The sequence below is a fragment of the Lepisma saccharinum genome, chromosome 26 (assembly GCF_977018435.1).
Source record: "Lepisma saccharinum chromosome 26, izLepSacc3.1, whole genome shotgun sequence".
Taxonomy (NCBI): Eukaryota; Metazoa; Arthropoda; class Insecta; order Zygentoma; family Lepismatidae; genus Lepisma; species Lepisma saccharinum.
Window position 1 is genome coordinate 46,534,377 of NC_139254.1, and position 25,776 is coordinate 46,560,152.

General features: G+C 38.6%; 1 protein-coding gene across 1 annotated transcript in view; it reads right to left on the bottom strand.

Moving 5' to 3' along the window:
* LOC145979415 (alpha-tocopherol transfer protein-like) overlaps positions 1-10,220 on the bottom strand; it is a 77,926-nt gene extending 67,706 nt beyond the window's left edge. The window contains exons 1-2 of the mRNA XM_083112298.1: positions 10,034-10,220; positions 7,791-7,930 (exon numbers count right to left, since the gene is read on the bottom strand). Of these exons, the coding sequence (XP_082968424.1) occupies positions 7,791-7,930; positions 10,034-10,181 (288 nt within the window). The 5' untranslated portion in view covers positions 10,182-10,220. The remainder of the gene's footprint in view (positions 1-7,790; positions 7,931-10,033) is intronic.
* Between the last annotated feature and the right edge of the window lie 15,556 nt (positions 10,221-25,776).

Here is a 25,776-nt window from a genome sequence, read left to right on the forward strand (position 1 = left end):
TCTTAGAGAAAACATACAAGTGCCTGTTTTTCCAGTCTAACCAGTTGGGTGCCAATAAAAAATTATCAACCATTAGTGTAGTTTTGCCACAAGCAGATGGCCCAACAATAAGACACCTAATATTATCAGGCAGCAAGTTGCCATTTCTCTTATTCTGTTGTTCAGGTTCTGGCAGCCTTTTTATAACATCCCAGGTGCTCATATTATCACTTTGTCTGCATCGATCCAGCTGTTTTCTGGATGACCCAGCCATTTGACAAATAACTTGTTGCCTTTTCTGCGGATGATTTTTTCTATGAGATAAGTGTCAGGCTGTTTAGTTTTGCTGAGCTCTTGTTCATAGAATCTGCCTTTGAGAATTTCTCCTCGATGATCTTTTATTATATATGTGTTAAGGGTCCCGGGTTTAACTTGAACCACTGTAAATAATTCTGTGCTCCAGTTTCTTGTAAAGCCTCTCTTGAATAAGTGCTTATATTTGCTGATTCTTACTTGATCACCCACCCTGTATTTGGCCTTTCTTGTTGTTGGCTGGTATTTAGGATAATAAACAGTGCTGATCAATTTTTGCTCATCAGATGAAGTTACTTCAGAGGGTTTCATGTTGATTGTGGAATGGACCGAGTTGTTATATTTATGTAGAAGTTCTGGAAGAATATTAATCCATTTATAATTACCTTGAAGTGTAAATTGTTTATACATAAGATTTTTTAAGGTTCTGTTGAATCTCTCTACAATTGAGGCCTTGAGATCACTGTAACTCGAATAATGTTTTATTGCCCGGCTTTTAATAAATTGTTGGAACACAGAATTATAAAATTCTTTGCCATTATCTGTTTGCAAATAGCGCGGGGATCTTCCACTCTGATTGATGATTGTCCTGATGGCTTCTGTAACACATCTTCCAGTCTTGGATTTGAGTGGCACAGCCCAGGCAAATTTTGAAAATGTATCTATTACAGTGAGTAGATACTTGTAGCCCTTGTTGATTTTGTCTAAGTTTTTCAACTGTCCACTTGACAACTCAATCAAGTCGCTCTGCCATAAATCATCTATGCCCTTTGTGACTACTGGGAGTCTCTTAAAATGATGTCTGGCTTGTCTGTGTAATTCATCAACAACTAGACATAATATGAGAACAAGAATATTGCAACTTGGGGTGTTCAGCAGCTGATACTACAGGATTTTCTAAATATAATTTGTCCCCTATTTGTATTTTAAATTCCAAAGTGCCATCATCTTCAGTATAGGCTGTTTCTAATGTATTGGGGTCTGTAAAATCCTCTAACTCTACACTGGTGATTTTTGGTTTGTTGTCAGCATTTGTTATTGATAAGGTAGGGTAGTGGTGTGCCTGTGGCTGATGCCAATATTTGATCTTGATTGGTCTCAGTGTGCCCCCAACAAAAAACTGGTAATAAAATTGTACAGGGGACAGCATATATATTTTGCCACCTGGTGTAAATGGTGAATCATATTCTTTGTTGGGGATGCTGTACAATTCAAGAATTACTGTATGTTTTGGATTCTCGATTATGCCAGTTATTTCCTTTTCTGCTGTAAGCAATCTGCTTGTTACAGATTCAAGATGCTCATTGATGGTCCTAACAACATCATCATGGCCTGGCTTGATTTTTATGTCCACAATAAGTTTCTTGTATTGTTGCACAATCTCTTGTAGCTGGGTGGCAAAAACAGAGAGAGCATTTGCTTGATTGGATTCCATGGTCCCTAGCTGTTGCTTGATATTAGCTACAATTTGTTGCAAATTTTCAACAATTGACAATTTTGAATTTTGAGCAGTAAGATCATGGACCTGTCTTCTGATATCCTTAAACAGGGCATGCAGTTCATTAATATGTTGATTGGTTGGTAGAGTAGCCACTGTCTGAGTGAGTTGTTTGATCTCTGCTTGGATATTCTTGATATCTTCTGATTTCAATATCCTATTCACTGCCCTCTTAATATTTTTAAGTTCCTGTGATGTAGGAAGATTTGATACTGTATTTTGCAAAGATTCAAGTGCCAATTTTACATTGTTTAATTCAGAAGCATCAGCCACATTTTGCATAGCATTTTGGAGCAGGGCTATATCTGCCTGAGTGGGTGTTGATTGTTGTAAAATTTCAAGTTTTGTTTGGATATCATCGATCAAGTGATGAAAATGAGATAGCTCAGATTCAGTGTTGAGGTTTTCAAGCTTTGTGATCTGTTCCTGGACACTAACAAGGGTATCTACAATACCGGGCAGGCGGGATTCTTGTACATTTGTCAAATCACTTTGCACTGCTGCTATTGTACCCTCAAGATGGGTTATGGTACTTTGAATTTTTCCAAAATCTTCATATGTTTCAAGTTGCAGCTTAATATTTGCTACACTCCGAGTTATTGCACTCAAAGCATCAGAAGATGGCAAATTGTTCATAAAATTTTCAAGTGTCTCAATTTTTTCTTTAACCTCGGCTATGGCATTGTGCAGAGGATCCAGATTAGGTATCTGGAGTGACTGAATCTGTTCTTTTAGAGTGGAAATCACTAGATCAAAATCTTCTTGTGATTTTATGCTTTTGACAATTGTTTGAAGCTGTGCCTGGACATTATTTATTTGTTCTTCCAATTGTTGTTTCAATTGCTCGGAGTTGGTGGCCTGGGTCTTAAATTTGGCTTGAAGAGCTGCTACAGCTTCTTCTAAACTTTGAAAATTATCTAATGTGGCCAGATCAGTATATTTCTGAAGCAGCACTTTGAGTTCAGAATCAATTTTAAGAAGAGGGTCCATGCATTGTGATTGTAAATTTGTAATTTCTAATTGAAGACTGGCATTGAGTGTGGTTTGTAAAGCTTGTAAATCACTTCTTAATTTCTTGACTCTGACATCAAGCATCAGAATCTCATCACTGTGATCTTCATGTATTGTATGGCCAAATATATCATTAGGCATTTTTGTTTTAATGGTTATTTATTATAGAGTATCTGATTCTTAATTCTATAAAAAAGGGTATAAGCTTGTCATAAGATCCAGGGACCTCAATATATAAGCAGTCACCAGCAGAAACAGTATAAACAGTGCCAGAAACCATGTTTGAGTGCTTAATTCTATAAATATTTCTCCCTACTGAAATCTTGACATCACCCTCAGGGGTTGTAATAAATTGCAATTGCCCACCTACAGGTAATTGGTAATGATTTAAATTATTGTTAAATATGTACAATGTTTTACCTGTTTCTTCATCAACATCTGTAAGTATGCTGTTCAGATGAATAATTAACAAGCCACTCAGTTTAGACAGCATATCAGGAGAGGCTTGTGGTGTCGGCAGCTCCATAATAGCCTGTTTTTTGAACCCAAATAAGTTCATAGGCATGTTTATTTATTTCAAATCATGCTCTGTAATTGGGCATTGTTTGCCACTTTTCAAATCACAATGCCCCCAAGGAAAAGTATGCATGCCACATGATAAAATGCATCTCTTATCATCATGTGGGTCCAGAGCCACTTTTCTTACAATATTTGAAGTCAATAAGTGATCCTCACTCTGAATTCTGGATTCTGATGTTTTGATTGAATTCTGGGATTTGAGGCAATTTTTATAATCTTCAAATTCAAGATCTTTGTCAACAGCTACTTTGCAAACGCCCTTGGCCTTTTTGGCAACAGCGCCACTACATGTTTCAAAAGTGTACACCTTGGCACTTAACCCAGCAAATTTCACAATAACATCACCAAGTGTCTCATCTTTTAATTTGCCAGGCACCTTTTTGTTGTGGTGGTGTTGAATCTTTGTATGTTCACTGGTATCAAAGTATTGAAACAATTCAGGCTGTGCTATATCTTGATAAACATCTTCTGTTTGAATATCAAGAATAAAACTATCCGTGTCCATGTACAATAATTTTACACGATCACCATAAAAAGGTTTCAGCACATCATAATACAATATTAACATATTTAATTTGGACAATTCCAATATCACAGCCCCTACATAAATAGGTTTATCAAATTTGATCTTTGTTTTTTTCATGTTGAAAAGTGCCATGTGCTCATCATAAATTCTTCTATAATTGAAGTTGGGCTTTGCAACCAATTTTTTGCTCAGGCTGGGGTCAGTAATTATTTTAACATCGGTATGTTTCCTGACATTTTCAATAGTTTTGCCATACACTGAATTCACCATCAATTTAAACAAGCCCTTATCAAATTGGCTCTTTGCAGATGTTCGAAGCTCCGTGTTTGTATCAATGTATGGTTTCAACCATTCTGAGTGCCTGAACCTTAAGACTTTGCCAACTTTGGTCACTTGGACACCATGTTTCATCAGGAACTGGAGGTTTTTGTAATATGTAACATAACCCTGTTTCGGCTCCAGAGTCATCATGAGCTTCTTCTGTTTAGAGCCAGGTGAGCACTGAACCTCGGGAATTGGGGGCAGATCAGAAAATTTATTGTGCAAATGATCTGGAATTATCAGATCAACCTCTAAGAAGAGGCCATGTTCACTGTCATCAAAGTCCTGAAGATCTTCAATATTGTAATTTTCAACCCACTCAAGCCCTGCATATGGCAGTTTTTTCATCATGGCGTCACCATAGAGGCTGTTTGCATCCACATACAGTATATAATTTGATGGCCGTGCTGGATCATAATCAGGCAGCGTAATATGCTTGTTATTTGCTCTGGCATATCTCTGGGAACATTGCACCATCCCTCCTCTTATACATTTCTCCATAAACAGATACATATCTTGATCGTGGATCAGATCCAAATGCATTTTAGTGTTCAAAAACGTTGCGGCCCATGCTAGGCCCGGGGCACTGTAAAAATATATTGGATCCAGTCTATAATTTTGCATGGAAGATTTTCTGAATGCCTGCAATATATCAGCTAAGAGGGTGACATCAAGTTTCAAATATGCCATGTGATAATCACCAAATGTCTTGCATTTTAAATTGTTCCACATCAACTGAGCATGGTGATAATCTTCATCAGTGATTCCAGATCCTCTGATTTTGCTGTAAAACTCTTCTTGTGGTGGCAGGGAACACTCATCAAATTTAGAAAAATCTGTAACATAGTCATATGGATATACACCCTTCCGCCTAATTAATTTCAGGTCCTGATTTGGAAACGAAGCACGTGTGATTTTCAAGTGATCATCAGGTAATTGAGAGGCCAGTGTAGCCAGGCTAGCAGATAAAAATCTGTAAGAATCAAGAAATCTTATGTGAATAGGAACACCATCAACTTTAATTATCTTGCTAATAGATATATATTTCTCATCATTTTCAGCTAAAATATTTAAATTCTGCTTGTCAAACCCCTCGTACCTGATCAGATGATGGAAATCATAATTGGATGCTCCATGGCAAAATATAGGGACAAATCTTGGTCTCTTGATCTTAATATTCCAGCTATTACACAGAGCCTGTTTATATCGACCATCTGTATGAGAATGGTGTTTCACCTTGATATTTGCATCTGAAAATTCAGAATCACATACCGGGCATTTTTCTGCATTGTTGAAATCCTCAATCTGTTTCTCTGTTAAAGGCAACATAGGCTTTGATTTTAATAAGATGTTAGATGCTATGTCACGGCACTCATTTTCTATTCCATGTGCAAATATTTTGATGGCATCTGGTCCCATGTATAAGTGTGGCTCACTAGCTACACCACCCCGTATAACTGTATAACAAAAGCTGGAAGGTTCATGTAGCTGGTATGATGTACTTGAAGATTCTTCAGGATCTGGATTGCAGAATGCAATAGGTTTGACGTTCGATTCGAAATCACAGACAATATATGCTGGGTGTTCCAACAAGGCTTCATACTTTTTGAATTTGCAATTTTCACTTGGATTGGGCATCACCATATGAACAGGTTTATGGTTGCCACAGTATTTCAGATGCTCAATTAACTTGTTTTTATCAATTTCTGCATTCACTTCCCGAACCCCATTTATTATTTTTTTACCATCAAATTCAGTTAAACATCTTCTGCACAACTTGAATATTGTATTAGATTTGCCTTGTTGTTTTCTGACTAAAGCTTCAAGATTATGTATCAGAGTATAATGGTATGTATCATTCCCTTCAATTAAGAGCAGATCAATCGGAATAGCAGATTCATCATCAAGTGTGCTGATTCTGAGAGGTGCTATCGGGCAATTGCCAGTGGAACAAATAAATACATTAATAGATAATTGTTTGCCATTGATGTGCCTGGCCTTTTTTTCAAATTTATCAATATTCTGAACAAGCATTGGATATTCTAAACCCTCCATTGCATCGTCAAAATCGTGCTCATGTTGCTTGTAATAAGTTATTCTCTCAGGATTTCTTGAAACTGGATACAAAGCAGCTAATATACACCACAAAAAGCATTTCGCGTCATTATTTTTTATATTGACCACGGCTCTTTTGTTTTTGATATTAGCAGGTAATGGCACATATGTAGATCCTTGTAATGGGCTGAATTCAGAAATATTAATATATAACTTGTGTGATGAACCGCATAGGCTCCATCCGGACTCTCTTGCCGCAAATTCAGAGTGTTTAATATTCAGTTGATCTATCAACCTGCTTATTATTGTGTCTGAATTTGCATTTGAATAAACCGGTACAGTTTCTGTTATGTGGGGCTGTGTAAATTTTGTGCCATTTGGTTTCTTATATTGTGCAATCAATTTGAGGGAGAGCTTATAAGAGCCATTTTGTGCATTTAGAATTGCCTGGAGATCAGAATTTATACTGTTCAAGAAATTCTCAATGCCACATCTTGGCTCTGATACAAACCGGTGATCCCTTAATTGGCCATTAAAACTGCTACGGATGGGTTCATAGCGTGGCTGCTTTGCTGCTCTGGCATTAAGAGGTGCTTCGTGCCTTCTTTTCAGACCAGATGTGGATGGTTGTGCAGAGCAAGTATCTTTATGTGTATATGTGAAGTATTGCATGCTGTATTTTCTATTGCATTTGGGGCAAATTTTTGTGGGAGTTCTGTATTTATCTGGGTTACAAATCTTTTGGTGTCTGGCCCAATTAGAGCTAGATATATTTTTATTGCATTGATTGCAATATTTTTGATTCGGCATTTTTGCTGTTGTTTATTATATACAATTTCCTGGGATTCAATTCAAAACTTTATACTGGATAAAAAATATCAGTTGGGTTCAGCTGTGTGATTTGTATGTGTGTGTATGTGTGTATGTGTGTATACACTTAATATTTTCGGCTTTGGTATTTATATACAATTTCTTGGGGGTCAAATCAAAATTCTATGCTGGATAAAAATAGCAGAAATAAGCCACAACTTGGCCACAAGTAGACCGGAAGTAGACCGGAAGTTGACCGGAAGTGGACCGGAAGTGGACCGGAAGTAGACCGGAAGTGGACCGGAAGTGGACCGGAAGTAGACCGGAAGTGGACCGGAGGTGGACCGGAAGTAAATATGTGTGGGTGGGTGTGGGTGGGTGTAGGTGTGTATAGGTGGGTGTGTATGGGTGTGGGTGGCCTAGTTTTAAGTATGGCCAAGAGGGGCATATTTTTAACAAATTTATGGACAACAATCTCACAGAAGTGCCTTTTATAAGTATAGACAAATCAATCTGAGAGAGCTCTTCCTTTCTCATGGAATCCATGAGGGCATTTTTACAAAAATCTTGGATTAGGCAGGGTTCCACACTAGAGCAAAAAGCTCATATGAACATGTTGAGCAAGTTTTAAGTATAGCCAAACCTGCTGGAGGGGTGCTCTTCCTTTCCGGCACTGTCCCTATATACTTTCCCACTACTCATGTCGGGTGACAGAGGATCCGTGTTCGCACACATTTCAGGCACCATTCCTTTGCAAGTGTAAAATTTATCTATCTTCTCTTTGGTATCTTCTAAGCTGTATTTTCGGCCACGAAGGAAATTCAATAGCATAGTGTTACCTGCAATTGCACTCATTGAATTTCAACCACAGTAATATTAAATTTATCTCTCCTTATTAGTAAACAACACATTCATTCATATCCATGTCAAAGAATTCATTCCAATTTAATCAAAAGTATATACACAACAGTCATGAAAATCTAACAAAAACGCTATCCAAATTTTGATCGAGTAAAATAATACTCGGTTAGGAATTTGGAATATTAGATTCTGTAGTGCTGCCTCGCAGAGGAAGAAGAAGAAAACTACTGTTGCTATTCATTAGTCTGTGCAAACAAGACGGAATTCTGAATGTAGTTTCGTTATAATGTAAAGTGAGTTGTTTTAGAGTTTCCATAATAAATGGAGTTTATCTTGTATCACTCAAGAGATACAATTTAAATGTGTCCGTTTTTTAGAAACTTCATAACTATATAGAAATTGATTTCAATACACCACAATTTCAGCACCCCTCATTCCATTTTGAAATATAGCAATGACTCTTTGAATTTTAAATTCAAATATTTATAATTTACAACAGAATCTCCAGTCGCTATCCTGTAAAGGTACCATCTAAGTTCTGAATATCCAGAAGACAAAAGGAAATATCAGGCATGTATATTAGGTATCCCTATGTCCTTCTAAGAGATGCCACATTCAGCAATGGATGTTCTGTAGATCACATCTGTGACATCTGTGTTGCATTGTTCATGTATGTGATAGCGTCCCCCGATACCCTTATTTAGATCTGGCCCCGGATTACTTCCCTTCTATATTCCTTTCAAATATCTCTCCTTCCACACCTCTCCCTGGGTGTCTCGCGAGTAGGTTATAGCAACGCCGGAAGTACGAATGGGAGAGTTGCGCATAAAATTTATATTGCAGTCCCTAGGCTCGTTACACATGTACAGAGAGTGAATAAATTACTGTTAATTTGGCAATACCCCCCACACCCCCTATACGCCTTCATGGCGTGGTGCTAAGCACAGGGGAGCACTTTACCTTTTTTTAAAATTTGGCAATATCTTTTGATCATGGAGTTAACCTTAAAATCAAAGCATTACACCTGTAGATTATATAATGTTTATTGTATGCAGCTTCTATTTACATTATATACAAGTTGTTTGCCTGCACAGGTGAATTACTCCACGTCAGTGGCGGCGATTAAGTTCCAAAACGGGGGGGGAGGGCAAAGTGCCAAAACTGGAGGGGCAAAAACAGTATATTTCACTTTGTAGCTATATAAGGTTTAGCATACTGCGGGGGCAAATGTGGTGAAAAGTGGGGGGCAACCGCCCCCTCGCCGCCCAAATCGCCGCCACTGCTCCGAGTCAATCAACAAAACTCTAAATCAAGAAAATTGGCACCTATGGCTAACACCATTGGCACTTCCTTTACCGCAGAGTTAGCAAAACTATCTCTACGGGCCTACCCTCGACTTAATGATATTCCGATCATTTCAATGCGTTTCTTAAGGCTTCTACCTTAAATTATAACTGCTAGACATTATTATTCTATTCGGAAATATATGAGTATACAAAGCTCTTCTACGGTGACTTGGGGACAGCAAACAAGGGTTGTCGTACACCAAATGCTACATTATTATCATTAGTCTGGTCACCTTAAGTGGACTAAACTAGAGGAAAGGTTCCTCGTCGTAGTGAAAGTGGGAAAAACTGTATATTTGTTAAGTAAGTGTAAAACAAAATTATCAACTTACAAATATTTTTAATATTATATTTGCCGATGACAATAAATACTTTATTTTTATTCTCTATGGGAATGCCCTTGGGTAATTGCCCGACTTGACACCCTTTAAGTCCTGCTCTGATCACACGAGCCAATCCTGACTTCTGGTGGATAAATTATATATAAAACTTCCTTAGGTTATTTTGAAGTAGTGTTATAGCAAAACAAACTTTTCGACTTAGTTACCACATTCGCACTCTCACGATCACTTTATCATATTTTCTCCACAGAAACATGAAACATTCTTTTCTCCATGTAATCCTAACAAATTTATTTAGTGAAGTCAAGTTACATAAACCACTGTTACAGGTTTCGATGGTTATGGTATATATCTTGTTTGTTTATTTCAGTAAAGAAATAATGAAAAATGTTACCCATGTCGTGTGGCAAGTGAGGCTGCTTCTGCAACCACTCCCTCAGATACTCCAAGTCCTTCTGGATTTGCTCCGGGTCTTCTTTGAATAGACTCCGGAGGCGTTTCTCCTCTTCTTCAGTTAGGTCTGCGTACACTACTTTATCCATTGTCCCTTTCCTGGACAGGCTAATATGAGTGTTACTTCGCTGAAAATGAAACCAAGATTTTAGTGCGACAGTTATATCAATTTTAAATGATTCTGATCCTCAAACACATTACATAAAGGATTCATTGTTAGTAGTGGTTGAATACGATAGTGGCAATTAGTGCACGGGTGTTAATTAATTTGCATATATTAGAACTAATTTGCATAATTTAGAATAAATTTCTATATCATTAGGATAATTTATATTTATGTAACTGCATATCATTAAGAACTAATTTGCATAATTTGAATAAATTTAAATGTTATCAATAATTAACTTTCACAATTTGAATAAATTTGCATATCATTATAATACTTTACATATATGTATGTATCTGCATATTTATAACTTTCATGAATTTTTAATTATTTATTTTACGAAAAATTTGTAAATGGAAGGTAATTAGCGGAACTAAACGCTATGCATATCACTGTAAGCATTGCAGTCTACTAGAGATACACATAAAAAAACACAACATGGAATCAGAAAGCCGATACAACATTGATAACAACATGGATGCAGTTATTTGAGGTACTTTCACCGACAAAAAATTGATTTTGAACCATGAAAAAAATTACATTATCTTAGATAGAATAGAGTACTCGGAATGTGTCTACAGATCAGATGAAATCTACCAAAGTTACGTGAAAGCACTTTCTACACATACAAATGTGCCAGACAGGTCGGAAACCATGTGTATATTCGGAAAATCTTCCATTCCCTTCAATAGCTGCGGAAAAAAACATAACAGTGGAAATCAGCAAGACCACCGGAGGAGTCACCCTCAACTTTGAAGAGTGGCGAAAATTTCTCTTATCATGAAACCCTCATGGAGGAATTCCAGCAGCGGCTAAATCGTAATGACTATGTGACTTTCGCTTTTTGGTAAACTACTTTTCATGTATATAAATCTGATATATTCTTGAATTGATTATTAAATAAAAATAAACTTTTAAAAATACATCAATCGTTTCATTTGAATCGAAAATTTATATGTAATCTGATAAACAGTTACAAGTCAACATATAAATGGTTCTTGCATGCTAATAAGGCTCTAGCTCCTAAAATCCTCTGTAAAGTTCGTGTGATTAATCAATAAACATGCTAAGAGTCCGCTTTACAACCTGAGGTTTAATCTCCAGTAAGAGGATTTTAGTCCTCAGGGACATATAGTGATTGCAGCCTTTATTGAACACACTGTTCTTGCATTGCCTGATTTCACTAAAGAGTTTGTTCTACAAACGGATGCTTCTAGTGTAGCCCTTGGTCCTTCCTTAAACCAGCGGAAAACGGATGGCTCCTTGCGCCCTATTGCTTTTGTGTCAAGGAAACGCACCAATCTTGAGCGTAAGCAGTCCATATACGAAGCGGAGTGTTGTGCCATTGTATTTGGTTTTAAGAAATTTGAAACTTATTTGACTTCTAAACATTTCACTCTTCAAACTGATAACCAGGCATTATCTTGGTTACTAAAACACCCTGAGCAGTTTGGTAAGTTTGGACGTTGGTTGCTGTATCTTTCTCGTTTTTCTTATAACGTGGAACATATTTCTTCAGCTAAGAATCCGGTTGCGGATTGTCTTTCCCGTATGCATTCTTCGGAAGATTTTTCGGTGGCGTCGTCATCATTTACCAGTTTGGCCTGTGCTGCTCCTAAGTTTAATTTAATCCCTTTTAATTAGTCTGACATTGCAGTTCTTCAAGTTCAGGATCCAGAATTGTCTCCCATAATTACCCAATTGAAGGATAATCAACAAGTTAAACATTACCGTATGTATCAGGACCTTTTGATTTGGCAGCCTCCTCGTTCAACCTCTTCTTTGGTCGTGTTTCCACAGGTGTTGCAACACCTAATATGTCGCTATTATCATGATACTCCTGTGGGTGGTGCACATCTAGGCGTTAATAAAACCATAAAGAAAATTGCATCGCTCTTTTGGTGGCCAAATTATCTTTCTGATATTCGTAAGTACGTTCGCTCTTGTGACATTTGTCAGAGGGCCAAACTTGCTGTACGTAAGCCTCCGGGCTTTCTTTCTTCGGAGGTTATTTGCCATCCGTGGAGACGTCTATATATTGATCTAGTGGGTCCTCTTGTTCGCTCAACTAAGGGCAACGTATATATTTTGGTTGTGGTGGATGCTTTTTCTAAGTGGGTCTCATTGTATCCTCTTCGATCGGCCACCTCTCATCACATTATTGACAAGCTTCGAACCTTATTTCTGTCGTTTGGTGCCCCATGCGAGCTGGTTTCTGACAATGCCTCCTATTTTCGTTCACATCTATTTAACAACTTTTTGTTTGAGTCTAATATCAGGCATATATATACCAGTGCATACTATCCTAATCCCTCCCTGGCTGAGAGATTTATTAGGAACCTTAAGGCTTCCTTGATTTGTTACCATTCTAAAGATAATACTAAATGGGATGTTCATCTGGGTAGCATTGCCTTTGCATTTAACACCGCGCAACACGACAGTACTCATACTTCCCCTCTCCAAAATAATTTTTGGTAGAGATATTGACGGTCCCATGAATTTTTTTTGGGAAATTCAAATGGACACTGAACTGACTGCTCCTCCTTCGCCGGAACGGCCGCATCGTTGGGGTGAGGCATAAAAACATTTATTAAAATCCTGGCATTCTCGTCAGCGCAAATACGACCCATCCAGATCCAAGGTTTCTTATAAGCCCGGTGATATGGTGCTTTATCGTACCTTCCCTCATAGTAATGCTTTGCACCACATTTCCTCCAAACTCCAAGAGCGTTGGTCTGGTCCAGCCCAAGTGTATAAAATGCTGGGTCCGGTTACTGTTATGCTGGTTGACCCTGACACACAGCAAATTGTCAGGAAGGCACACGTTTCACATGTCAAACCTTATCTTATCCGTGACTTGGAAGTAGTTCCCCAATCAGTGGATTTGTCTGATTCGGATATAGCACTTACCCTTCAATCTACTTCAACCTCTCGTTAATGAATTTTGATATTACCCTGCCATCGCTCGTAATTGATCTAACGAATTCTCTTGCTCTGTTTCTTTGAATTTCTTATTTGCCTAAGTGTCTATATATATATATATATATATATATATATATATATACCTTTTTTATTAACATGTGATTATATATATAAGTGTATTACATAATTCTGATTTTTTTATTATTCAAGAGTGATTTCATTCATTCCTTCTGTATGTATATGTTTTGAGAGAATATTATGCTCTATCTTGAGTATTGAAACAGTGTATATTGTTGTATAACCTATGGTTAAACCTGATTCTCCGCATAACTTGTAATAATGCTACCTTCTTGCTCCTTCCTGTAGTAATTTTTCTCCTCCGCTATCCTATTTCTTACTTCTTCTTTCCTTCTTTATCTAGTTTTTGATTTTCGTTCCTTTTTTTTCTTTTCTATTTTTTTACTCCACAAGGATGTGATATACTACCAGAGAAATCATGGAAACGACAACTTCCTACGTCAACTTATTACGAGCTTTCAATTCCTTCTTATGCGTTAAAAGGAACTACCGTGGTTACTACAAAATGCAGTGTGTGTGATTCGTACCTCACCAAAAGTGTCGAGAATATTCATAAATCTAGGTGTTTTGGCCGGGAGGCGTACACGATGTATGGCGGACTTTCCAATCATCGACAAATGAGTAGTTATGTTTTGTATACCTTTATGCATTACTATGAACTCCGTCAGGGAATATGTTTCAAATTGATTATCTAAATTTTTTAGGTGTGAGAATTTTTTTTTGTGCGATGATCAGCTAAGGATCAGTTCTTTCCTTAAGGAACTTGGTAATTAATTCTATACGTGTATGGGTATATATACGGTAAACTATTGAGTGTATATATTTATCTTGAAAGTTATGTTGGTTAATATGTAAGTGTGGGTTCTTATTTTTGGCAACCCGGGGGTATTTGTAACGTTTTCAATACTTTGATCTTTGTAAACTTTACATAAACTGAAAATTGACGTAAATACGTTCATGGTTCAATTTTCGGCTATCAGAGGGCGTTCCCTCTTGATAGCTCTACCGGTGCTGCCTCTAGTGGCAACTCGGTATAACTGGGCTTGCCGGAAATCTCGGCACACAGTCCCCAGTCAGACACACTCGATCGCTCGGAACGAAACGGCATTAACCAGTTTTGCTGTCTTACATCTTTTCCTCGTCGGCGAGAGACGTACCTACCATGCTGCCTGCAGAATAGAAGCCAACCATTTGTGCCACTAGTGTGAAGGGCCCACGGCAAAGAGTATAAGGATTACAAATGGAGTGTGGTGTCACATGGTTATAGAGGCTGAACATTAGTTGTTAGGTACGTAAAACTCTTCCCTGTGAAATTGGAACGCAATAACTCCTTGCCGTACGTTTATCATAAATCTACGTTCCCCCTTTTTTCTTTATTTGACTTATCCTTGCGACGAAAATCTGTTATTTCTCACCCCCCCTGACCCCTTTTTCTGACGTATTGAACAGATTAAGTGTGCCTATACATTGTTTTACGCTAAAGGGGAAAAAGAAGTAAAAAATGTGCGTAAACGTGTGTGAACTGAATTAAGTTACGTTTACTGATCTTTGTGCTCGTAAATGCTTATTCTGACTATAAACGCATAGTGCACGTGTAGATAATCTATGAACAGGCATACTCCAATATAACGAATAGACGACTTATGTTCGTCGATCTTGTAGCGCAATCTTTTTGGTCCCGTTATTTAACATTTCGCCCAGTGACATCAATCGCGTCTAATTGAACTTGAATTGCGTGGAAAACTACGATCCTTCATTGTACCCCTACTTTACACGGAACTATTTGTTCCTATTAACCCACTCCCCTGTAACGGTAGCATTAATAATGTCAAAGAATCAGAATAATAATAATAAGTGGGATATCTCTATGTCAAAAGGGTCATTAATCAAATAAAGAAAACTTGTCGGGTATTTCACACGTATATGAGAAAGAGGAAATGTTGTAACGACCCTGCGTGCTCATCACATTTAGCTATCCTGCGTGATAGCCATATTCTTTAATATATAATTATTAATGCTTGAGAAATGCCCTGCGAGGCTTACGCTTTTGATTTATCTTTTATCTAATTTTGAGTGCATTGTTGTTAAGCATGAAGCATATATTGTTATGGGACACACGTTTTGGTTAAAGAAAGCATGCTAAATACCCTGCGTGGTTTACGCATTCAGTTATCTTTTGTGCAGTAATTGTTGTTTAATTTGTAACTTGCATTGTCGAATCTCTTTGTCTTGTAAATTCTTTAATGTAACGTGTTTAGTTTAGCACACAAGTGTTAAGTTTATATCGCCACATGCTAGTGGTTTTTACAATGCTAAACTTGATATTTTATAACGCACGAGTTGCATCTTGTGAATTGAAGGGAGTTTGCAACGCTGCAGCCGGCTTAGTTCCGATCTTCTCCACCCGCCTCAGTGCTGCCACCAAACAGTATATAAACAAAGCAGCGAGGCCCGGAGCTCAGTCGACTGCCAGATGCCGACTGCGAAAGACCTGGTTCCCAGATCTAGTCTGGAAGTTTCCCCTACCAGGATCCAATAGCTTCCTTGAGAAGGAAGGAGGAGAAAAGAAAAGCAGTTTTCCTACCTACCTGGTCTGCCCCATAAGAGCTTGATGTGCTACCCTTGGGTCGTGGCGGCCCAAGCCCAAGTCTCCTGGGTGCTTCCAGACCTACCCTTTGTACCTTGCCGTCTCTTGCTACTGACTGGACATGCCAAGGGACCGAACCGTTCCCTTGTCGTAGCTGGATTGACTTTGCGGCGTCCTTTCACACCAACACCTTTGTGAAACCGCGGGCCCCTTGGCCCGTCCCTCGCTATTGACGCTTTCGCATGTTGTCCCCAGACGGCGTGGCACGTGACGGCTACCAAGGTTCCTATTGGTTACCTGTACTAGTTGGTTCCCCCTAAATTACATAAGAATACTAATACTGCCCAGGTACCTCACTGAGGAGGATTTAAGAGCGTATGTGCTAAACTGGTTATTTACATGCGTGTATAAATATAAATAAACTTTTACAAGTTGACCTTTGACCTTTCCATACTAAACCCCGCAAGCCCTGAGATACTTTGAGTCCATGTCTTCGGCTGGCTACAAGCTAGCATATATGGGTACACTTTTGCACCGCTCCGTGGTGTAGTGTGCAGTGCTCCGGCGCCCGGACGTTGCAAAAGTTTTTGACGCCCAACGTGGGGCCCGATATGCAAAAACACAGGGCTCGACTTGTAAAACGTGGGGTCAGATTAGTTACGTGGTGAAGCCGTATATGGACTAGAAGTGGCTCACTGGTTGTAGTGCAAGAGTTAGTGACAGTGTCCGTCCATTGAATTCACGAAGGTAGTGAAGTGTTTTCGGAGAAACCATACAGAATTCACGAAGGTAAAGTGTTGTGACATATACGATTGTGACAAAATGGAAAAAGAAACGTCCCGAATGAGTCTACGGAGCAGAGGGAGAAAAACCATGGAAGGTGAGACTGGGTTCGCATGCTGTGATGATTCTGGAGCCGAGATGGAGTCCTTCCAATGTTTCCAGTGTCTCAAGAATTTCCATTTGAGATGTGAGGGGCAAGAAGAGACCTCAGAGACTGATGCAGAGGCTAGGTGTAAAACATGCTTATCAGCACCCTTGGTAGCGTCCCTGCTTGAACCAAGTCTTCCAAGTAAGACCCAATCCGACCATTGGCTGCTGGAGTGGTTAATGAAAGATAAAGAGGAACGTAAGAAAGAAGAGGAAGAGCGTAGACAGATTGATGAAAAGCAAAGGAAAAGGGAAACTGCTCAATTAGAGAAAACTCGTAAGAAAGAGTTGATAGAGCTGAGACAGGTGGTCGAATCCATGGAGGAGAGGAGACTCCTTGAGAAGGAAGAGGAGACAGCCCGTATTAAAGAGGAGAAAGCAGAAGAAGAAGCTAAAAGGGCAAGAGAGAAAGCAGAAGAAGAAGCTAAAAGGGCAAGAGAGAAAGCAGAAGAAGAAGTTAAAAGGGGAAGAGAGAAAGCAGAAGAAGAAGCTAAAAGGAAAGAAGAGGTACATCAGTTTAGGACACTGATAAAGTCTCTTGAAGAGAAAAGAGAGGTGGAGATGCGAGAAGCTTTAGAAAAAAGGGAGATGGAGAAGAGAGGAGCTGAAGAGAAAAGAGAAAGGGAGTTAGAAGTTCTCCGTGTCCTGGTGGAAAGTCAGGAAGAAAAGAGAAAGAAAGAAAAGGAAGAAGAGGAAGAAAAGAGAAACAAAGAAAAAGAGGCAGAGAATGAAAGAAGGCAGCTAGAAGCCGAGAAAAGTAGGGAGGAGTTGCGAACGTTTTTCTCTCAGCTTAAGGTTGACCAACGAGAAAGTGTTAGCGAAGAGTTGGAGAAAATCCGGATCTCTTGCCAACAGGAGGTAGTAAGGGTAGTAGAAGAACAACTAGAGCCCTTAGCTGAGTGGCGTGGAGAGATAGAAAGAGAGCATGAACAGATGAAGAGGAATCTAGATACCTGCTTAGAACTGGTCCAGTCTAGAGGGGAAGTTACTAGGAAAGAAACTGAAAGTGACGATCCCGAGAGGGTTAAACAGATAGAGGTCTCTGTTGAAGCAATGAGTTCTGTGGTAAAAACCCTTGGTGAAAGGACGGAGCAGATGGAAAAAACTGTACGAGAGCAGAAGGAGGCTGCCGACGCATTGACGCGGAATCTCCGGGAAGAAGTTGTAACAACTGCTGGAGAAAAAGTGAGCTCTCTCCGTGAAGAGACAAAGAGACTGGAAGTGTCCCTTCGAAAAGAGATCCATGAACAAACTGGAACTATAATTAGAAGAGTAGGTGAGCTGCAGGATAAGTTTCAAAGACTGCAGTTGCAAACCGAAGCCACTTCAGATGTACTCCCGGATTCTATTGAACGGGGCGGAAGCTTAAACCCGGAAGCGGTCACCTTTGAACCTCCTAGAGCAGTGCAAAGTCCCTACTCCGTCGAAAGAACAGTTCGAACAGGTAGAGGCAAGCGGCCTAGAGAGGGAGACAGTTCAGATGGATCTCCTCCTCGACGTAGAGCCGATTTCAAGATGCCTAGGATGGCTGATATCGCCCACATACCAAAATTCAAAGGCGATATCGAGGCCCAATCGGCAGAGAAGTACCTTAGAGAGCTCAATGTCAGTTTCGAGCTTATGCAGATACCTGAGCACTATAGACTTGAGTTACTTCCTAGAGTATTTGCAGGCAAGGCGGAACATTGGCTGGCGGGAAACATAGATAGTTTTGTCAACTATGCCGACTTTTGCCTAAGATTTAAGGAGGAGTTTGCCTCTGAGAAAGCCAAACAAAGACAGTTAACTGCCGTAAGAAATCGACGATATTTTCGCCCAGTCCTCGAGAATATGGAGAGCTTCGCTTGGAGCATCTACGCTGCCTATCGAAACTTGAGTGACAATTTCAGCGAAAGTGAAGTGCTGAATCTAATAATAGGACAGCTGCCGAATCGTATCCGGAACCTCTGCCTTGCGCATGCTCCAAGATCAGTTGATGAATTGACCAGTTTTCTCAAGGACTTCGACATCTATGACGATCCCGATGCCTGGAGAAATAAGGAAGACCCCAAGAGTAAAGAGTCTGGAATAAATAATAAGAGCTTCAAAGTCCGCAACATCGAGACCAGAACCAGCGGTAGAGAAAGGAATGCTGCGAGGACTCCAAAGTTTTATAGAAGACAAGGCTGGAGAGGAGCGGACCGCAGCCAACAGGATGGTCAGAGGAACTTTAATCGACCTTATCCAGAAAGAGGTCGAAGCTTCCCTGATATAAGGAATTATCAGGATGGGAGTTCCCCTAGACGATACTCACCTCGGGGTGCAGAACAGACTAGAAGGCAGTCACCAACCAGAGAAGACTTGACCTCTGAGCAGGAGGAAGCCCTAGAGACAACCCGGGACTTCTTGCATAACCAAAGGTCACAGTCTAGTCAAACAAACTAGAGCCTTGTCTAGGTGCTTCGTTCCCATTTAGGCAAGAGGCCTCGGAGGAGCAACCACTAAGATGTATCCAGGAATTAAAAGTAAATTTTCAATTGTCCGAAACAGAGGAAATAAATTTGCAAAGTGATCTGAAATCTGCACGAGCATCTAAGACTAGTTATAAATCACCAGCAGTGTCTGCCAAATTAATGGAAATACCGATAAACTGTATAATTGATACCGGAAGCGAATGTTCAATTCTAAGTCATAAGGTCTGGACTAAACTAAAGGATCAAATACCAGGCATTCAGGTACAAAAGGTTCCAGAAATAAGATTAGTTGATTTCTCTGGTACCCACAGAAAGCGAGTTTTTGGAAGTAGGCGAGTAGAGCTAGAATTCGGTGGAATATCTTTTAGTACTGCAGTTTTTATGTTGAAGAAATATGTTGCGAATCTTCTTGAAGTCATGTCATGCTTCAGACAGCACTCAGCAGAGTTGTTTTTCGTGAAGACTCCTGAACATGAGGAAGGGAATCCTCTGGATATTGAAGCTGTGCGGTACATCCACGTAGCCCAGGTAGAGAAGGCTGAGATGTATAAACTCGCTTACCTCTCAAGGAAGGTAGAGGTATTAGATATTTTGACTGATTCCCATAAGCAGGAGTTCCTAAATGTACTGAGACGCAATTTGGAGATTATTTTTGACAAGCTCGTACCATTGAAGAATGTTGGATATAAGCAGTGTGCTGAGACAGTTCTTTACGAGTCGCATTCTATACCGCTTTTCCTGATGGCTTTACTGGAGAATGAAGATTGGAAGATTTGGAACTTCGTCCAGCTAATATTGTGTCTCATTATGAATTTATTGGTTATGAGTTCGCTGATTAACTTGCCATGCACCCTGTCTCAGATATTTCGAAATGTTTTCCTCTTGGGTTGCTATTCCGTGTATCCCTGTCTAATGAAGTTCTGGACTACTTCACCATCTCTAAGACGAAGCCATATCTAAACACTCTAGCAAGGCTCAACAATAGTTGAAAAAGAAGAATTAGGGTAAAAAGAAACGCTCTTCAATTAGAAGAAGGTGACTTGGTTCTTGTCAGGAATCACAAGTTAAGTTCCCGAAAGAATAGGACTATCGCCAAATTGTTTGAGGTATACATTGGCCCTTATGTCGCCTCGGATGTTCGAAGCAACACTGCCCTGCTGTTGAACCCGACGACCAAGAACCCAGTCGACCGAGTGAATTTTGACAACCTTCGTCTCTTCAGGTGTTCCTCCGAACGGAGAAGACAAATAGTGAATGAAGAAAAGACTTAGTGATTGAAGAGTAAAAGAGATATAGACTCTGGTTTACCAAAAATTTTTCTGAAAATTTAAACTTTTTAATTTTCCTCAAACTTTTTGCCCGAGAGAGGGGCATATGTAACGACCCTGCGTGGTCATCACATTTAGCTATCCTGCGTGATAGCCATATTCTTTAATATATAATTATTAATGCTTGAGAAATGCCCTGCGAGGCTTACGCTTTTGATTTATCTTTTATCTAATTTTGAGTGCATTGTTGTTAAGCATGAAGCATATATTGTTATGGGACACACGTTTTGGTTAAAGAAAGCATGCTAAATACCCTGCGTGGTTTACGCATTCAGTTATCTTTTGTGCAGTAATTGTTGTTTAATTTGTAACTTGCATTGTCGAATCTCTTTGTCTTGTAAATTCTTTAATGTAACGTGTTTAGTTTAGCACACAAGTGTTAAGTTTATATCGCCACATGCTAGTGGTTTTTACAATGCTAAACTTGATATTTTATAACGCACGAGTTGCATCTTGTGAATTGAAGGGAGTTTGCAACGCTGCAGCCGGCTTAGTTCCGATCTTCTCCACCCGCCTCAGTGCTGCCACCAAACAGTATATAAACAAAGCAGCGAGGTCCGGAGCTCAGTCGACTGCCAGATGCCGACTGCGAAAGACCTGGTTCCCAGATCTAGTCTGGAAGTTTCCCCTACCAGGATCCAATAGCTTCCTTGAGAAGGAAGGAGGAGAAAAGAAAAGCAGTTTTCCTACCTACCTGGTCTGCCCCATAAGAGCTTGATGTGCTACCCTTGGGTCGTGGCGGTCCAAGCCCAAGTCTCCTGGGTGCTTCCAGACCTACCCTTTGTACCTTGCCGTCTCTTGCTACTGACTGGACATGCCAAGGGACCGAACCGTTCCCTTGTCGTAGCTGGATTGACTTTGCGGCGTCCTTTCACACCAACACCTTTGTGAAACCGCGGGCCCCTTGGCCCGTCCCTCGCTATTGACGCTTTCGCATGCTGTCCCCAGACGGCGTGGCACGTGACGGCTACCAAGGTTCCTATTGGTTACCTGTACTAGTTGGTTCCCCCTAAATTACATAAGAATACTAATACTGCCCAGGTACCTCACTGAGGAGGATTTAAGAGCGTATGTGCTAAACTGGTTATTTACATGCGTGTATAAATATAAATAAACTTTTACAAGTTGACCTTTGACCTTTCCATACTAAACCCCGCAAGCCCTGAGATACTTTGAGTCCACGTCTTCGGCTGACTACAAGCTAGCATATATGGGTACACTTTTGCACCGCTCCGTGGTGTAGTGTGCAGTGCTCCGGCGCCCGGACGTTGCAATGTATTGTCTAAATTTTGGTTTCTTTGTACTGTCTAATTGAAACTGTTGTTGAGGGTATGCACATGTACGTACTACGCATCCATAATTGGTGCTTGATTAAATGTTAATGATTGAATTAGAGCACGCAGGACGTACTAGGAATTTACAGCGTGGCTGCACGCTTTGAAAATTGTAGCTTTGCATGCATGATTGTTGTTAATGTTGGCACTCCCTTTTGAGTTGTCTTGTCTTTTCAAGAAATGTACGATAATGTGCGCAATATATATTTGTGTTGTTGAGAATTAAAATTTAAAAAAAGTAATATAACTCTCTTACCTTTGAACCCTACCCTGTAAGCCAATGCTAGAAACGTACGTTACGAGTCAAATACCAATTTAAAAATCTAAGAGGTAATTGGGGAAAATAGCAGTTATAAATGAGAGAGGGAACAACGTTAAATTTAATCACGAGAGAAACTTATATTTGCAATGGAGAAGGCATACGTGCTATTCATTGCCGGACCCTTTGACGCCTATATATGTATACGTAGATGTGTATTCTTTTACAGGGCCTTTGTCTCGCGCTTCTCGTAGGTTCTGCCTGTAAACTCCCGCAGCATCGTGCGAGAAGTACGACACAAAATTAAAATTAAAATTTGTAATATATAGTACGGGTCTTAGTCTTTGTTTGCAGTTGCAGATGCCACGCAACCGCTTCCAAATTAAATATCGTGTGCAACCGCAACTTGACCCCACTATATCATTACACAGCAAAAAAGCCTCGTATAATATGTATAACAGATACAAATAACCCCTGATATTAAATCTATCACTAAAAAAAGCCAGTGATACTTGGAAAGTACCATGAATAATAGGTTATAAGGGTATATATTTCATCTAGCATGGTAAAAAAAGTTTCGCAACTAAACTTAAGGCTCATATAGTTGAGTGTGAGATTCGTCTAGTCCTGTTAATTTTTTTATATTGTGTTATACAGAAAGGAAAGAAACAATGTTGGTAAGCGTCCAGTTATGGGCCTCTCGGTAAAGGGATTTCAGTCTTTATAGACACACAATAATTTTCGTTACAGCAAAAGTTTGGCCTCGTATAAGGGCAAAAAGTCGAAATGTTAAACATTTCATGAACTTTACCCAGTAAGTCTTGGCTAAAAACACAATAACAGCGTTACGGACATAAACATTAAGCAAGCAGTGATATTCTAGTGGCACACAATAAATCTGAAATGTAGTTTAAAATACTCTGACATAAGATTGTGGGTTATCCGAGAACAAACTTTTTAAGCTTTAGACTTCTGTCCTACATAAATAGGTTCTAGAAATCACTAAGCCTCAAAAAAATGGAAACGTGCGGTAAAAAGGCTTGGAATGTGGTGCTGATCACATCATATCGAAATCATGCAAAAATAAAAATGTATGGAGCCCTACCTCATATATTTAGGAAACTTTACCAAACCTAACAGTAAAAAAAATACCGTTGAAACTCTAAAATAAACAAACTTTCTTACGTAGCATGCATATCCTGCTTTAAATAAATATAGAAATACAAAACCAAAAATAGCATAGTGGAGATCTCAAAATCGTAAACTATAAAATAACTTTTAGCCAAAACTACATTTTCTTTAGTGTTTAGAAAAACAAACTCTAAGTTAAGAATTATTGAATACAAAACAAAATAAATAACAAAAATAATACAAACACTTGTAAAATAAAAAGTAAAACTTGAGAAAACACCTTTTCTGCGTCCAAAATATAATAAAACATCTTGCCTGAATGGGTTAAACTGTGTTATTTGAGTAAAAATTGGGATAAACTTGGAAGATAACCAAACAAAATTTGACATGACACACGTTTAAATCGTGTTATTTTGGTAAAAATAATAAAAATAAACAGACAAACTAGACAAACTAGACAAGACACACTTTGTGTGTCGAAAATGTAATAAAAACTCTTTCTTGAACAGACTATATCGTCTTACTTGTCACAAATGAACCCCAACTTGTAAAATAATCCGGTAAAACTTGGAAAAAATACTTTTGTTTCGAAAATATTACAAAAAGTCATGCTAGAATCGTTTAAATTGTGTTATTTGAGTAAAAATACATAAAAACGTGTAAAATAAAATAAAAGTTTGGTAAAAAGAGACTCAATATTATATTAAAAATCACACAGTAAGAGAAATTCAGTAATTAAACAAACAAACTGTTGGATATAAACCAATACTCAAAGGGCCCGAGGTTCAACACCTCGTGATAAAAATAAAGAGTGAAAACTTTAGGTACATAAACTTGTAAAATAATAAGTTAAAAGTTGAAAAACTGTGTTTGTGAGCCTAAAATATAATAAAAATTGTTGCCTGAATAGAAGAAATTGTGTAATTTTGGTAAAAAATGAGCATAAACTTGTAAAATAATAAGTTAAAAATAGAAAAAATTTCTTTGCGAGTCTAAAATATAATAAAAAGATGTTGCCTGAATAGATCAAATTGTGTTATTTTGGTAAAAATAAGCATAAACTTGTAAAAAAATAAGTTTAAAGTTGGAAAAATGTCTCTCTGAGTCTACAATATAATACAAAAAGTTGCGTAAATAGATAAAATTGTGTTATTTGAGTAAAAATACATAAAACTTGTTAAATATTTTACATAAAGTCAATGTTTGATAAAAAAATAAAATCAATATTATGTTAAAAACACGCAGTAACATAAATTTAAAAACTAACCCTTAACAGGAAGAATGATTTTTATTACATAATCGGAAGTATGTGTCTGACAGACACGGAACGCCGAAACTTTGGTTTCCTTGGCAAAGTATTACATAGATTTATTCTTATAATCTAATATTATAAAATTTATTGCAAAATACATACACAACGCAAGTGCTATGTAAGAAAAAATAACTATTATTGAGAAAACTTTTCTTTTTTTATGAAAATGAAATTTTCACACACTTCAAATGAAATACACTTTTTTGTGAACAAAAGTTTTCTTGAAAGTACTGAGCAAGTTTGAAATTGAAGTGCTTCTGTCAACCAAACACATCACGCACACTTTCCTGGAACATTCGAGACATACTGGTTTCTCACATTTGACGCACTTACGCGTATATGCTGTGTTCCTATTCTTCTGATAAGGACAAAGGCTACATTTCCTTTTGCCTTCCATTTTGTCACTTTTTGCTAAATGTTGCTCGTCTTCATTGCACGGTGTTTTCTTCCCCAGAACATCCTCGATTGTTTTTTTCAGCTCACTCCTCAAATTATGAACCTTCAACCTCCTTTCAAGATGAGGTCTCATGAGGTTCATGGCTAGTTCTTTCACAAATCTGTATCTGGAAATACTTGGGCTGTTTTTAAAACGTAAGTACAGAATGCAGATATTTACTGTACTTATACTTACTAACGTGAAAAATATTGCTAAAGGCCACCGCCGACATCTTCTATTAGAAGAATAATTGGCACACTTTTGATCCAGCGTATCCACACCCCCTTTAGTGCTATTATAAAACGCAATAATTCTGGTTTCCCTGTCTCTTCATCCAATTCTTTAGAGTGATGCATACTGGATACTAAAATTACAGCTTTCTTTTTTTGGGGGGACAAATGACAATAGCGTGACGTTTTCTTTAAAACCATAAAGACAAGACTCAACTTCTCTGTTACCAGAAGGAAAGAATTCCTGGGGGATTTCTGGTTTATTATTTCTAACAGTTCCCACATATGTTAGTCCTCGGTTTTATAGTTCTTTCACTAGTTCTAAAGAGGAAAACCAGTTGTCAGCAGTTACGTTTCGGTTACTGTTCACTATCGGTTGCACTAACCGAAGAACTGATTGTGTTCGAATACTAAGCTTCTTCTCCTCATTGCTTAGTCCTACTCCATCAGATGCTTTACCACAATAAATGTAGGCATTGTAGAAATACGACATACGGGCATCTGCTAGACAAAGAATT